This window comes from Nicrophorus vespilloides, unplaced genomic scaffold, assembly GCF_001412225.1.
Source record: "Nicrophorus vespilloides isolate i.1.1-1 unplaced genomic scaffold, Nicve_v1.0, whole genome shotgun sequence".
In the NCBI taxonomy this organism is placed as follows: domain Eukaryota; kingdom Metazoa; phylum Arthropoda; class Insecta; order Coleoptera; family Silphidae; genus Nicrophorus; species Nicrophorus vespilloides.
The window spans coordinates 65061-80709 of record NW_017098093.1 but is presented as its reverse complement, the minus strand read 5'-3'; the positions used below and the strand labels follow the sequence as shown (position 1 = coordinate 80709).

The following is a 15649-nucleotide window of genomic DNA, read 5'->3' as shown; positions in this document are numbered from 1 at the left end:
GATATTATAGTAATAATAGCCAAAGGGTAATTAAGAGTGCGGCGGAAATGGGCTCGACATTAAAGGGCGAGCTTACCTTAAACATGTTTTTTTTTCGTTTGCTGGGTGGGTCACGCATACCCTGTTTTCTTTCGTTCATATTTTCTTTTACTCCTTTCTTTCGAAATGATCATAAAAATGGCTCCTCGTCGTCCTGACTTTATTCAATTTATAATAGCTAAACGCGTTGTGGATGGTCGGAGGAGGTCCAACAGAAAGGGAAGAAACAAAGCGGAAAGAACACAAAAAAATGAGAGGGGAAAAGAAATGAAGAAGAATCGTATGTATATTCGCGCCAATTTTAAATAACTATAAATCATGCGGCAAGGCTGTAAAATATCAAATTATATTATGCCAAATTATAATAGTACTCGGAACAGAAATACACTTTTGCATTTAGGTACAAATTAAGTATATGTAATCATGTCCGTCCTTATTTATTATAATGACCGGTAATAATAGAGACAAGGACGCGTATAGTCGACTTTTATGATTAAATAAATTTAAAATGCACAGTAATTCCTTAGCCTGATGAAATTATGCGCCATAAAACTGGCGAATAGTGGACGTGTATTGAGGTCCGTGCATGTATAGATGTGTATATATGTGCATATGTATATACCAGGTTCGACCAGTTCGATAGTTGGGCGGAGGTTGGCCGCGACCAAAGGGCGATCCGTCCATTTGGACCGCTGCCCGAGCTCGACTCGTAAATGTTCAATAACTCCAAAACGTTAAAAGCCGTTCGCTACAAAATTGCACCTTTCGTGCACACAACACACACTCACATACACACCCAGAACCAGACGCGAAGGAGAAAAGAACCAAGCCACCAAAAACCAAAATGAACAAGCAGCAGGCAGAAACAAATAGAATCAATCTCGACATACCTGACGCACCTGTTTGAATTGTTCTTCGAATGACCAGGTGTGTTGGGAAGAAGCGCTTCCCTCTGATGAATGTGAACTCCCGGAGGACGGAGGCTGCTGTTGAGGTGCCATCGGAGGAAGAAAAGCAGCCGCCGGATGTGGAAACGGGAACGGCACCGGCAACTGGAAGCCCTCGTTCGGTCTGTTGGTCATCGGGAACGGCATGTGACGGTTCTCGAAATCCTCCTGCAGATTTGGTTTAATCCAAACTCTCATCAAGTTATCTTCCGGCGGCTTGCTTACCCCTACCTTGATGTCCCGGACCTGCATCTTAAGCTTTGCGAGAACATCCCCATGATCAGCCAACATGCTGTTGTGTCGACGCATCTCGTCGCAGCTGTCCACATCTTCCTGATTTCCACTGGATTCTACTTCGCTCAGTTCCTCGTCGTGATGAGACTATAACACATAAAAACAATTAACCCATGAACAAGTATTATAATTTGACAATATTGTAATTAATTGATCTTAACGTAAATAATATTCATAAGTAGGAAAATTATTATTCGGTATTATTACATTGATGTTTGTAATGGAAAGTCGCTAATATTGAAAATGAACAACTAATATGTAATGTAAGTAAGATTGTTGTAACAAGAGGATTATATTAGTGAATAAAAAAGTGAGATATACCGATTTTTTTCATCCACACCAAGAGATATTTATTTAAAGAAACGTGACTTTTGTTAGATGCCTGACATTCAATAGGATATTGTACACAATAGGACGTAGTGTATCGAAGACCACCCCCCTCATATAAAGAAGAAAACTGTCCTTCGCATGCAAAATGGTATTCTACTTAAATATGGTGACATAAACGGTTGGAATACTTGGTAGGCCCAATTTGTACCTAATATAAAAATGTTTTTGGTCCGTTCCGCCTCCCAGAAGTGGTCGGTCCTATCGGCTAGTAAATCTCAAGTTTATGCCCGTAAATAAGGTAAACGTGTTTTTAAATAGAGTCAACTTCGATAGTTTTACGATACGATAAATTGGTAGCGAACGGCCGTAAAAAACGAAGATGGCTCTTATTTTTAGAGGTGTTGATACTTCCGAAATACGGACGTTTAAAGACCGAATTAATCATCGAATTATATCCGACGAACCGGTTACCAGGTTAATCAACTAATGGAAAATCCTGAAAAGTTACGTTTCCGGAAAACGAATCAGAGCACTGCAATCTACCTGTATAATTACTGATACATTTAAGCTAATCATAAAAAAAATATAAGTGTTTATTTGAATGTTAGTTTGTGAGCGTTTGTAAGAGGGTGAGTCAATGGATGATTTCTTCGTCAAACTGGGGGCTTGCGGAATGGTTTTCCAAGAATGATATCGGCACTTGAAAGGGCGCTTTTCATTGATTCCGTCTCTCTTCGCATAACCGAACCGAACCACCCTGATTGATTTCGGGATAGAAGGGACACGTCGTTCGTACGCATTTCCTGCACAAAAAGACAGGCGCCAGCGTCCGGCGTTGTTGCCCTTTATATTATGCGAAATGCTGGATTTCAGACGTACTTGAGACTAATTTATGAATATATGTGTTTGTATATGTGTATCGTGTCTGAGGACAGGGGCAGCACTTGCACTTGCCTTGCATTTTGGATATTTATACATTCGGTTGGACAATGTTGTTCTATCAAAAATAACTCTCGCAAACGGTCCGTGCTATATGGTGAACATGTGAACCCGTTTTTGATGGCTCTTTGACTCGAGCTGTTTATGTATAACCCATTAAGTATTTTCAACATATATAATCCTAAAACGTTTAAGTAGTTATAATAAAATAGTTTCTATGTCGTTAATGCGTGCATTAAGGGACTAAAAATATAATGAATCGAGATTTCGCGCCACCGCATAAATCAAGGTTCAGTTTCCGTGCTGCATCGTCATTCATCTACTACCACCCCAGACATCATCCATCGGACGGTTATTATTTTAATAGAGACAGTGTGGGCCCCCGCCGTGACGTCACTTCCGACCTACCCTAACTGCGGGGGCACGTGACAAATCCAAAAATAAAAACCGCACTTACTTGCGTAGAACGAAGATAGAATGCGAGAAGAAGATGAAACACGAGTATCTGTCTGTCTCTGCCCTTCCGAGAGGGTTTTATTAGATACGATTGCCCTTGCGTCTTGCATCAAGCCCCCTTGCTAGGAAATCATTTCAAGAATATTTTAAGTCTTCGCCCCCCTTCCAAGTTGGTGGTGTCGCCTTACACACCTCGGATCGATTATAAAAAAATGTGTAAATATGCTATTTATTCCGAAATCGTTCTATGGTTTCCATATGCATGTCTACACAGCCATCAAAAGGACGAAATAATGCAATTTTATCAAATTGGATTACACGCAAATCAGTGCTCGATGTAAGATTTCTTAAGAGACTACGTATCGACTCAATTGAATGCCGATAAGTGCAAATGTTTGCCTTCCTTCCTTCCTTCCCAGATATCTGATATCTGATCAGGCAGCATTAGCATTGCGGGGGTGTTGTGGGATTAGAAAATAAACACAATATGAAATAAATGGTGGAGATGACGAAAAGAGAGAAGAAATGGAAAAACCCTTTTTATAACTGATAGACACGCAGAGGCCAAATGGATGGATCTCTCAAGGACCCCTCCGATTGGGGTGGTCCTTCATTTTTACATAAACACACCCCGGATTTTTGTACACAATGACTGTTTTAAAAAGCCTATTTAAATAAAACAAATATCTGATCGACAGATCTTCGGACCCGAACGGAAACTCCTACAAACAATAATGCGATTTAAGATATTCGATTTCGAATAAAATAAAAGAAAACAACAACCTTTCCACTCTTCCTCGTCCATTCTTCTACTTCTTCTTCTTCTTCTCCCATTCCATTATCCTTATTCGATCGGCTTTTAACAATAATTCCTTATAATTAATAACGAAGTCGTGAAGGTCGTCCATCAATCTCGACATTCAATTTATTATTAATGACCGTATCAAAATATGTATTTATATAAATGTGTGTATTTGTTTTTTTTTTTCCTTCTCCTTGGTTTTTATCTCTATATATAAGTATATATATATACATTAATAACATATTTCCTAACAAATCTCGCCAATGAAATGACAGCTAATGGAGCGATCCGTTTTCATAGACGACATGCGAAAAATCGTAACATTTTTATTTGCCACGATTCAGCGACGATGCGAAATTATTCCGAATTGCGCAATACAATTTATGACAACCACAACAAAAACGAATAAATGTTATTGGAATAGAAATGCCCTCATGCATTACATAATTTTCACAAACATTTACGTTTTTTATTTATATTTATTCTGGGGTCCTTTTTATTTCTATTGATTTAAAAATTTCGCGGAAATGATTTAAATAATTAATCATTTCATAGTTTGAATTAATACTTTTTACTAAACTTGTTTTGTTTTGTTCGTGTAAATTACCCAAATATTTAGATTTTATTATTTATTAAATTAATTGATAACATTTTAATTACATTATAGAACAAGCGCTTTTCTAGTTTTTCTTTCTAATGAGTTCTATAAAACTACATGGTATGCTTTTTAATAATCGTGACGTACCTAATTAAATTAATTGTTTAAGAAGAAATACAATTACTTTGTTTTATTAAAGTTTGTCTTTGTTTCGTGTAAAGCGTTTGAATTGATTGGATGAATGAAAATTTAATTGTTGTATTGAACATCAGAAATATATCGGAATTTCTCTTTTCGGTGTTATGTCACAGAGATAACTTGTGAGTTTGCGAGTGAATCGAGGCCGGTTTATGCATTCGATGCGAGAGTGTGTGGTTTGGTCGAGAATGCAGGAGAACCCCTTTAGGTGGTGATGTACTTATACAGAGCCGATGCACTCTACTAACTCGTATGATACAATTATTTTAATATTAGAAAATTATTATAATTGAAGGTATACCACCTCGAGCATACAATTTCAAGAAACGGCAGCGAAAAAATCCAAGAATCCTGATCGCATGGGAAATTTACATTCATTTAAATTACAAAGTACGAGCAGCGCTCAAATAGCTCGGCACTCGCACATCGTCAGAAGTATAGAAGGAAACGGAAAATTTGGAGAAATCTCCAGTTTTCGTTTCCGCAAATGCCCCCATATGGCCACCATCCGCCACCCGGACGGTACCCAAAGCGGCGGTGTGACAGAGGGACGAAAAGGGCGAAAGGTTAGGAGCGAGAGGGTCTTGTTTGGGTTTGCTAACAGGCGAATTTGTCCATTTATATTTAGACTTTCCGTGAATGCTATAAATAAGAAAATAAAGTTATTCGATGGATGCGAGAATGGATGGGTCAGCTGCAGCTTCTTTTAGATGCCGTTTGACCCTATCATTAGGGTATCGCGTTTATGCCATTCCGAAACCTCGTTTTTGACATTATTTATTTCAACTTGACTTTTTTTGCATCCCCGAAAACGCGAGGAATATACGAAGACACGGGAAACCAAAACGAAGAAAACCAAAAAACGCTACTGGTGTTGTGAATCGCGTGTTCGCCTCTTGTTCGTCTCCCGTACTCCGTCGTATTCATTTCTTTTATTTTTCTCTTTTCAAAACCGTCTGCCCGGGTTGGCACCATATAATCATCGTTATTAACTTCCCAAGACTCTGTTCTTATAATAATAAAATGTTTATATATAAAAAAAGAGTAAGGAATGTTAATATATAATTGTTTTAATAGCGATACGCCGCAGTTTGGAGGATTGAAATAAAATATTTTTGCAGTTTATCATTATAGCCCCCCGGAAAAAAAAGAAGAAGAAGAAGTGTATTATATGCATTTGGGAGCCGAACGAAAAAAAATATCACTGGACACAAGATTACATATAATTATTACCAACAATCCGGGAATACAAATCTTTCAAATTACCACCGATTTACTTTTCTTATTTCTTCATATCTACATCTCTTTCGTAGACGACTGTCAGAAGTGAAAAGTAGCTAAGAAACGGATAAAAAAGCGGGGCCACGTGCGACTAATATTTATGTGAAGCACATTACATAACAAGTGCACAGCGCCGGAACATTTAGTTCACCATTAATTAATTGCTTAAGATGACTTTATAGCAATGAGAGGAAGAAGTGAAGAAAAAAAAAATGAATAGACGAAGAGATCGGATGTTTCTAACGACTGTATGATTTATTTATATGGAAGCGGTTGCGGTCCAGATAAATCCTCCAAAAAGATGTCTTTTCACAAATGATTTCGCAGCCAACAAATCACATTGTAATAATTCAGTTCGACCGACGGAATTTTGCCAATCAATTAATCCTGTGGCGATAAATAACTCAGCGCACGTTATTAATCGCAGATATAAAGTTCATATTTCCTAATATTATAAATATCTCCGCTCGGTGCAGCCTCTTTAGAGTACGTTGCTTAGCCAAGTATCAGCAGAACGTTCATCTACTTTTTACACAAATATATTCAAAAATTTAGCAACGTGCATTCTAAATGTAACAAACAGAATAACACTCAATGCAAGTCATAAATATATAAATTTATCACTAATCTTTTTCCAAAAATATCAATTGAGTTTCCTGTGTGTGATTTTAATACTTGTTTTATTTTGTTGATTTCTTAGTGAAATTTATATTTTATTCACTTGAAATGTGTACAGAAGTATCCGAAGTTTTCTGTTTTCTTTCAATCTTAGTAATAAAACTAAATATAGTAATGCAATAAATATCATTTGCAATGCTTATTAGAGCACAGTAATGAATGGGTGAAATGAGAATTGAAATTGGATATAGATAGCTGGGTGTACGAAAATGAAATGTACCGTACGTGCGTTGGCACCGTGGATCGTGGAATGCGCTGGAAGGTGACATTGGAGGTGTTTCCATTGCACGCGCTGCCTGGCGATAAATAAATCATCAATTTGCCATTTCGAATTAATAATCTCAACATTTTCATTAAACCGCAGAGGCCTCGAAGCACACACAACATACGCACGTTTTAAATAAATCCAGTGGTCGAGTATGTACGTGTGTGCGTCGTTGCATCATAATATGCGAGGGGACTTTATTATAGCAGGTCCAACTTTATTTTTACAAATGCATAAAACGCAAATAAATAAAGAGGCAGAATAATGCGAAGGCGAAAGAAGCAATAATGATATTTCGAGCTATTAAAATGCTGCATTTTAACGGTCGTACAAGTCCGGTTGCGCAACGACACTCCAACAACGAGTTATTATTAGTGTTTCGATGTAATCGAATTATTCAGATAGGGTTCCCACCACGACGAATCCACTTCTTGGATGAACAGCAAACACGTCTGAGAGTTCACAATTTATATGCTGTATTATAAGCAAACACAGGATACTATTATCTGTTACAATCGATTAAATTCGTTTTTAATTCAATCATTAATTTGGAAATGAAATTGTTACGATTACTGATGTTTCTTCAATGTATTCGCATTATTGAGATGAGGTTATGATGACCAGGACGGAGCCTTCTCTCGGCTGGTGCGTAGGTATTCGAAAAGCAAACACCTCTCGTGTTCCTTTCTTTTCCCCGAGTGCAGGAATGAATATACATTATATGTTTTCTTTTTCATTAAATAAAACGAGTCTCGGCGTTATTTGATTATTTAATTTGTACGTGGTGGAGAAATAAAAGCCGGTTAATATAAAAGGGATATATAGGTGCGTCTCGATTTGCTCCATCGAGATACCTGTGTGTCTGGTATTAACTTAGGACAAGTGTGTGCTCAAAGCTAATTCAATTCCCTCTCTGCAGTCCACCTCTTTCCGTCAGATTTGAGTGTTGTCTTCGCAGTGGTATTTCGTTTTTCGAAAAATAAATTACAATTTTTGGGAGGGTTGACCAACACGTGCATCAATATTTGAAGAACAATTCTTATTAATTAAAAAAGAAACCGGAATACAGCTTAGTTCTTTCTCTTCCTTCTTTATTGCTGCTGTAGTTTAATTATTCATTCGCATGTCTCTCTCGTTACGTTGCTCTGTTTTTACACTCGTCATCCCACTTAACAAATTAAAATACAAAGAATTTATAAATCATTAAATGCATCTGACAAAATATCAGCATTATCATTTTGCAGACTCCATAATTATCGCTAGACGTACACACACTCATTCACACGTTTTGCTTATATTATAACCTTATTACTCAACTGAAATGAACATTTTCATCTGAAATTTTCCTTAAAAAAAAACTTATATAATTACGTACACAGAGGAAAAATATTTTAATGTAAACTTGTATATTAAAATATAATTCAATTTTGAATAATAATTTAAATAAATATTATATAAATACTGTGGCAATTAGTCAATTATGTATGTGTTGGCATGTATGTAATAAATTATTATTTCTGTTAACTCATTTATAATCGAATATGAATAACATAAATAAATAAAGAGAATTCAATTAAAATTGCAACTTATATTTTTCATAATTAATTTAATTATGGAATAATAATTATTACAACCGTGGATCCGCCACATGGGAGTTTCATACTTTTCTTTATTTTTTATTTATCATGAACGCTTCTAAATTTATTGAAATTTATTCCATAAATTTATCGTGCCTTGAATTCCAGGCACATATTTATAATGCACTTAACATCTTAATTAATTAAAATTTGTAAATTATGAGTATCACCTTATTTGCATATGTCCACGCAAAGAATAAGGAATATATAATAAAATAAACGATGCTGGTTAGCTGATGATTTTAAATTAATTTATATAACAGGGAAACGACTCGTGTGTTTTAAATAATGGTGCACTGTCTCTTGCGTAATTATTTCCTAAGTATAGAAAAAAAAAAGTGTAGATATAATCCCGTAATTGATATACCTATCATCGCTTTTATCCGGTTGTATGCGTTGTTGTTGTTATTTTTGTGTGTGTGTGTGTTTGTTATTTTGTGCAATTACTCATTCTGAAATGAAGTGAACATGCTCGGGCATAATGAAAGAAGTAAGAAGAAGGCGCATTGTTATAGAATTATATAACGTAATGAGAAAACAACAGTAAAGTAAAGCCGTGTATATAATAAAATAATTGCAATGGAAAATGGTTGAAAACGGCGAAAAATTACGACAATAATGGTATTGAGCCGCACTATACGTACGTGAATGCAGAATTTCACCGCAGATGTCAATATAATAAAAATAACTCGCCGAGGCAATTATAAACAATGTACACGTTGTTGTTTCTTTACGATTGCAAATGTTGCCATTTAACAAGAACAATTTTATTGCCGAACGGGTCGCGTTATATTCACTTAATCACGTATGCAGACAGAATTCAAGAAGATTCCTTTGCTAGAAAGTTCTCCTCTGGCAAATCGATATAAAATTGATGATTATGATTCCGATCAACCGTTTGCCGTGCGTTTGCGAAGAAGACTGCTCAGGCTGAACCTATCTCAGGTATATGAATAAATTAGCGTCGATAGGTTTTGCAAAACTAAAATGCGATCATCCACAAAATATATGCGTATACGAACGAAGGAAGGCGATCTGAGAATCATCGACGGCAAACACATTGCGTTCCTAGCATGAAACGACCATTAAATTAATTTGGCGGACAAAATTATGACAACATTAATTATATCACGAGAAGAGGGATGGCAGAGCGAGTGGGGAGAGTTGACTGAGAGAGAGAGAGAGAAAGATGCAGCGAAAAGTGGAAAGCTGCATACGCACGACTCGAGGGGGATTCGAAGGATTATTATATATTAATAAGAATAAATGAAAACGGGACCGTCGTCCATTATTCGTGTCTTTGGGCAAGATCTCATTATGTTAAGTATACAATTAAGTATCTTTATGTGTAAAGTAGCGATGTTTTCTTCTGTTTCGTTCCTTTCCTGCGTTTCGGGCTAAGCAACAAAAGCGATCGACAATAATAATAATAATAAAGAGGGAGAAGAGTCAAGCTAACGAACAAAACGAAAAGGAAGGAGGAATATCACGTGTATTATTACTTTAATATCTACCGCAGATATCTGCAAGTAGAATGTCGGCCATCTTGAATATTTGAGGTAATTGCAATTGTAAGTACTCATGATATTCAAATTTGACGTGCACACACACACACATACACACACACACACCTCATGCTTATTTATCGAATTTAATCTCACTATTCTTTTTCACATAATTTATTGCACGCAACTATATGTTCACCATATTAATGACCACCGGCAGCTTGCCATCAATGCATTACCAACAAATCTATTGCAACCGATCAATACAAAGCAGCCCAACAACGACAATACTTTTAAAAACAACAACAAAATCGTAGATTAAATAAAAAAAAAACTATTCTTGCTTCGACCTGTAGACCGCTGCAATATTGAAATTATCCAAGCATACTCACGTCATGAGAGGCACGAAAGGCATGGCGAGCAGGTTCGAAGTGGGGCAAAGGGATCTGCTTCCCAGTCCCTCTAATTCTATACACACTAATTACGTCAATTTAGTTGCATTTTTAACATCATTAACAGCTGTCATTTCGAAGCAACAAACGAATACACAAATTGATAGTTCTACTGCGATATTTGATGTCGATTCGTGGAATTTGTAATATGTTATATGCATGATGTCGCATCATCGAGGCGAGCACCTTTCGAGCACGAGGAAATCGCCAATTTCCATTATCGCGCTAATTACACTTTCTTGTACGCAAAACAATTAACTATGTTCATCACTTGCTTCTTCTGCCATCGTCCATGTTCGCATCTGATGATCGGAGTCGCACGGCATTATTTTATTATCGCACCGAAGAAAATCCGCTCCGCACTTTCGTCCAGTTTGCTAGCTCCATCAGTGACATTAATTGCTGGATAATGAGTAACGGGTTCTCTCCCTCATTGCGCAATTGATTGCTTTTCTTTCCGTACGCAATTCGGCTTCGTTTCGTGTCTGTACTGCTTAACAGTCGACTTGAATTGCGAAATCAATTGCTGTTCCATACTCAAATTGCACTAATTTTCTGTTGTTTCTACTTAACAATCAAGTGTATAGTAACTGGAATTATTTTTGAATAACAAGAATATTTAAGAAAGGAAACAAATCGAATGGAAGTCCATATGCTTTTTCATAAGATTCCTTTTATTGCCAATTTAGGTATGTTATAATAGCATAATGTCGCATGAATATCGCTTTAGCGACCATCTGTCGCCGGGGCTCTCGTGAAACTCCTTCGTTTCAGCCGTTTCCATCGGTACAACGCAAGTATGCACGTATCGAAAGTACAAATTAACATTAAACGTAATTATTTAAATTATACTTTGATATCTTAAATGGATAATTTGCATAATCATACATTTTTAAATGTGTTTATGGCAGCATAATTACGTATAAAATACATTAATTACAGCACTAATTTGTTTCAGCTATCACAATATAACGATTTATTCAGATTGTTACTAAAAATTTCCCCTAATACAATGTCGCATTCATTATTAAATTATTACATCATACATGTATATGCATTATTTTTTTCGCTGTTTCTGGATTAAAATTTGACGCGTACTCGTCTAAGCTTATATAATCGAATTACCTAGTATTAACGTATAAACACTCGTCATATGTTAAGCTGATCCCGATCATCATACATAAATAACATCGCTGAGTAAACGGTTTTTTTCCCGTTTCCTCGTATTTCATGGACGCAAATCCTTGCGGTATATTTAATATATTATATATTTATAATAAACAATTGACCATAACATAATAACGTTCAATTTCTTTAAAAAAAATATTATTTAAATGACCTAACTATTCATGAAGAAAAATTAGAATTTTGAATGTGACTATTTCGCATAATATGATTTATTATTTTTGCACCCTTTGAGAATATATCCAGATTATTTTATTACAATTAATATTGCATAATTCTTTAATAATATGTTAGTTATATCAATACGATCAATTACTGTTTTTTAAAATTAATGTTTATTAGTTGAAGAGAAATTTGTAGTTCGAGGAATTATTATTAAAAAGAAACAAATTAAATTCTCGGAGTGAATAAACTAGTGAATAACTATAATATAATAGAGAAATCGGTATAGTGAGAATGTCAGTTCATTGTTGCAATAAATGGGTTAAAATGAGTTGGAAACGCGCGATTGGCGTTACCAGGAATGTAAATAATTGTGTCCTGTTGGAGATGGACGAACGCGAGCAAAAAAAACGTTGCATAAATGGCGCGAACATCCTGGGAATGATCAGGCACTGTTACGTTACGTTATCAATAAATTCCCAGGCGTTTAGCGTATAATGAGTATGAGAAAGTGATATGGGATAAAAAGAGGATTGTCCCCTCGTTATCGCGGATTTCTCCGCGATCCGCTCTCTACGGTTCGTGCATTTATTCTATTTTAGTATTGCGCTTGCATATTAAACAGTCATGTAAACTAGAGTATAAGTAGTGATGGTCATTTGTCAGGTGTGATTACCGTCACGAGGAGGAAGCGGGGCTTCGTGGGAAAACAGCGGGACATTCTGAACCAGACTGCGGGGGTACAGACGATACAACCATGTCGATACACACACACACATACATACATGCATTCAAACCCATCCTGCACACAATCAAGTATTCAGTGTATGTATGTATAAAGATGATGTGGCCATGTCGTCTCGAGTCGAGGAACAGGGAACAGAAAAAGAAAAAAAAAATGGAAGTAATCCACTTAATCTCTTCATTTATTGGCAAGGCAGAATGGAGTCCACAGTTGAAGTGGCGGCGGCGGCAGCATTAATCTGGTCAAATGTACCGTGCTAAATGGTACACGTCTAACAATAGTAACCCGTTAAAAATAAGTGGGCGCGCAATCCGTTTTTTGATATAAAAGACCCGGGCTCTTTTATAATTTTGTACCGGCGCCAACGCCGACTAATTTCGAATTAACTGAACTAAGACAGAACAACTGCGGAGGAGACACATCAAAAGAACACCGGGCTAAAATTAAAACTAGACTTTGTTGGATTAATTTCTCGGAATTATTCATTTTGATACGACGTCGTATCCTCCCTCCTTTCGTCCTCGTCTGTCCTCGTCGCAGTGGCACAAACCGAAAGGCAGGACGAGACGCAAAGGACCAAGAATAAAAATAATCGAGAAAATGAAAAGAAAATAAGCGAAAAAAAAAACAAGGGAAAGCAACAAAGAAAAGGAAAAATGAGAGAAGAGGAGCACCAGCCGACAGCAGCGGCAAACAAACTCTGCATGTAATTATAAATATAAATTCACTTTCTAAGAATAATAATAATCTATTTTTGCACCCGCCCGACGCAATGGGAGGACTCCCAGTCTCCGGCCCCGTCCCCGGCTCCGCCGCCCAAGAGTCCAAAACGAGACAGATTCATCGGACGTAGGTGTATTACTGATTAATATCACCGCACTTTATTAACCGCATAAAGTCTGGGTGGACGTTATTTTCGGATTTATTAATAAGACACCGAATGCTCTTGTCTATCAAGACATGCAGACACATCTGCTGCGAGTTGCACCACACGGACTCCAAGAAAATTTCATGTGTCGTCATTTCGTTGGTGCATCCACACACGACGCTAGCAATCAATCCGAGACCAACCAATTTCAAGTCCGTAAACACATCACGATTTATTTACAGAGGATTACGTTAATTTCCAAAAAAAAATTATGCAAGACCGACCGATCGTTCGGGCGCGCCCGATGCTGTTTCCTGTACGACCGGATATATAAAATAAATACTGATTACTCGGTACCAAGCGAAAACCCAAATTCACCGAATCCATCCTATCAACGGTAACAAAAGAAAGAAGAAAAAAAAATATCTTTAAATAAACTTTACGGACATCGAAGATTTCGGCCTTGCCCTTTGACGAAAATCTGGTCCTCAATAAAAACGCGCATCACAATAAACATAACTTTCGGAGCAATAAACTATCGACATCATAAATTTCCAACTGTCTGTGACGAATTTTCGAAAGCTGCTCTTTTCATCCCAGAAGCGTTGCGACAAGCAAGAGGGAATGGCGGAGGTGGAGAGGAAGAACGCCATTGTGTGCCGAAACGAAAGAACGAACGAACGAACTAAAAAGAAATAAATGTTTGTGCGGGTAAAACGAAGAGAAGAAAATAATAACCGCGGGCCCTGTGATTAAATTAATTAACGCGAAATAATGGTTTTCCATTTTAATTTAGCCGTCTGCGATTTTATGAATCGTAAAATCGCATGATGAGAGTGCAACAATGGTCGGAACTGTTTCGAAAAAGGCCGTTTAATAATAAATGGAACTCACTCCCTTCGCATCGTTGCATAAATCCCAGCGTTTCGCATCAGTTTTTCGCCAGTACAGCAGGCAGGATCTGCGAGGACGTAGAGAGTAGAGTGCTGCTCACAACGCGTACCGAAACCACACTGATCCATTGCCATTATGAATACATACACTCAAGGCGAGTCACTCTGAGGTGATTATCATGTTCATTGCCAAAGTAGAGAGAAAGAAATGCAAATTAATCTCATTGGAAAATTGACTTCTCCTACTACCGAACCAATTCCTTCCTTCTACCAAACTCCAATAGTAAAGCATTACGATAATCTTGTTTTTTCCATTTCTAATTAATAATCAATTTAATAAAAAAATAGAGTCTACTACAAAGATGACTTAATAATTAAAACTAAATTAAATAAAGATTAATTTATTAATGTAAATATTGTGATTATGTCACTAAATCAACAATCACCGAATATTATTTAAAATAAATGTATATTTACTATTAATTACAACTATCAAATAGAGATTGAAATGTATCGTTAAATAAAAAAAAAGCAGCTATTATTCAAATTGAACGGTCTTGTACAGTTGTAAATAATGAGAGTCGAACTATTTTTGAAACGTAATGCGTCCACAATCTGCAGTAAAATCTCTCGACGTCAATATTGATTTCGTATAAATGATAATTATGAGACTCGGACCGACGTGGATGGATGCCTTCAATATGATGGGCGAATTGTAATTTAATTTATATATCGTGCTTGTGGGAACTGAATAGTGTCATCTTTTTCTTTTATTCTTTCTTACATTTTTTTCTTCCAAATTCGAACAGTGGTCGTTCTTTGTGTGACTTATAAATCTCTGAACGGGGATCCCACATGCGGCGAGATCCTGTTTCCTCTCTGTGTGTTTACAATTCTGCTTCTTCTTCGCCCCTTGTTTTCCTCATTTTGTGATCGAATCATTTATTCAAGAGGTGTATAAAAACAACGTAGAGCAAAAAAGCGCATTCGAATGCAACATCTACAGCCCCATCCCCCCGCCGCTATAAATACTTTGGTGACAATATTAAAATGGAACGGTATATTAATATGAATGTAATGTTGCTGGGTAACCCCCCGCGGCTCACCATGATAAATCAATTCCCTACATCGCAGTACTAATAGTGTCCCCGGTGCCCCACAGGGCCGTACCATTATTTATGACAAATTTATAAATCTCTGCCCACACCCGTGATTCAACTATATCATACAATAAACCTCTTGCATACGTACACACACGTAAAGACACGTACTCACTCATTCACTCTCGCACTCAGTCAGGCATACAGAAACATAGCTACAACTTAAACAGAAACCAATTCCCAATTTCCATTATGAGCACACTTACATTAATGCT

General features: G+C 36.7%; 1 protein-coding gene across 4 annotated transcripts in view; it reads right to left on the bottom strand.

Annotated features, from left to right (window-relative positions):
• LOC108561681 (protein dead ringer-like) overlaps nt 1–15649 on the bottom strand; it is a 48233-nt gene that overhangs the window by 23958 nt on the left and 8626 nt on the right. Inside the window, exons 1-3 of one of the 4 annotated variants that reach the window (XM_017919741.1) lie at nt 14276–14376; nt 1212–1367; nt 930–1154 (exon numbers count right to left, since the gene is read on the bottom strand). In XM_017919741.1, the coding sequence (XP_017775230.1) occupies nt 930–1154; nt 1212–1295 (309 nt within the window). In that variant the 5' untranslated portion in view covers nt 1296–1367; nt 14276–14376. Of the gene's footprint in view, nt 1–929; nt 1155–1211; nt 1368–14275; nt 14377–15649 lie in introns of those variants that run through there. The other 3 variants (XM_017919737.1, XM_017919740.1, XM_017919738.1) reach the window with 3 other exon arrangements.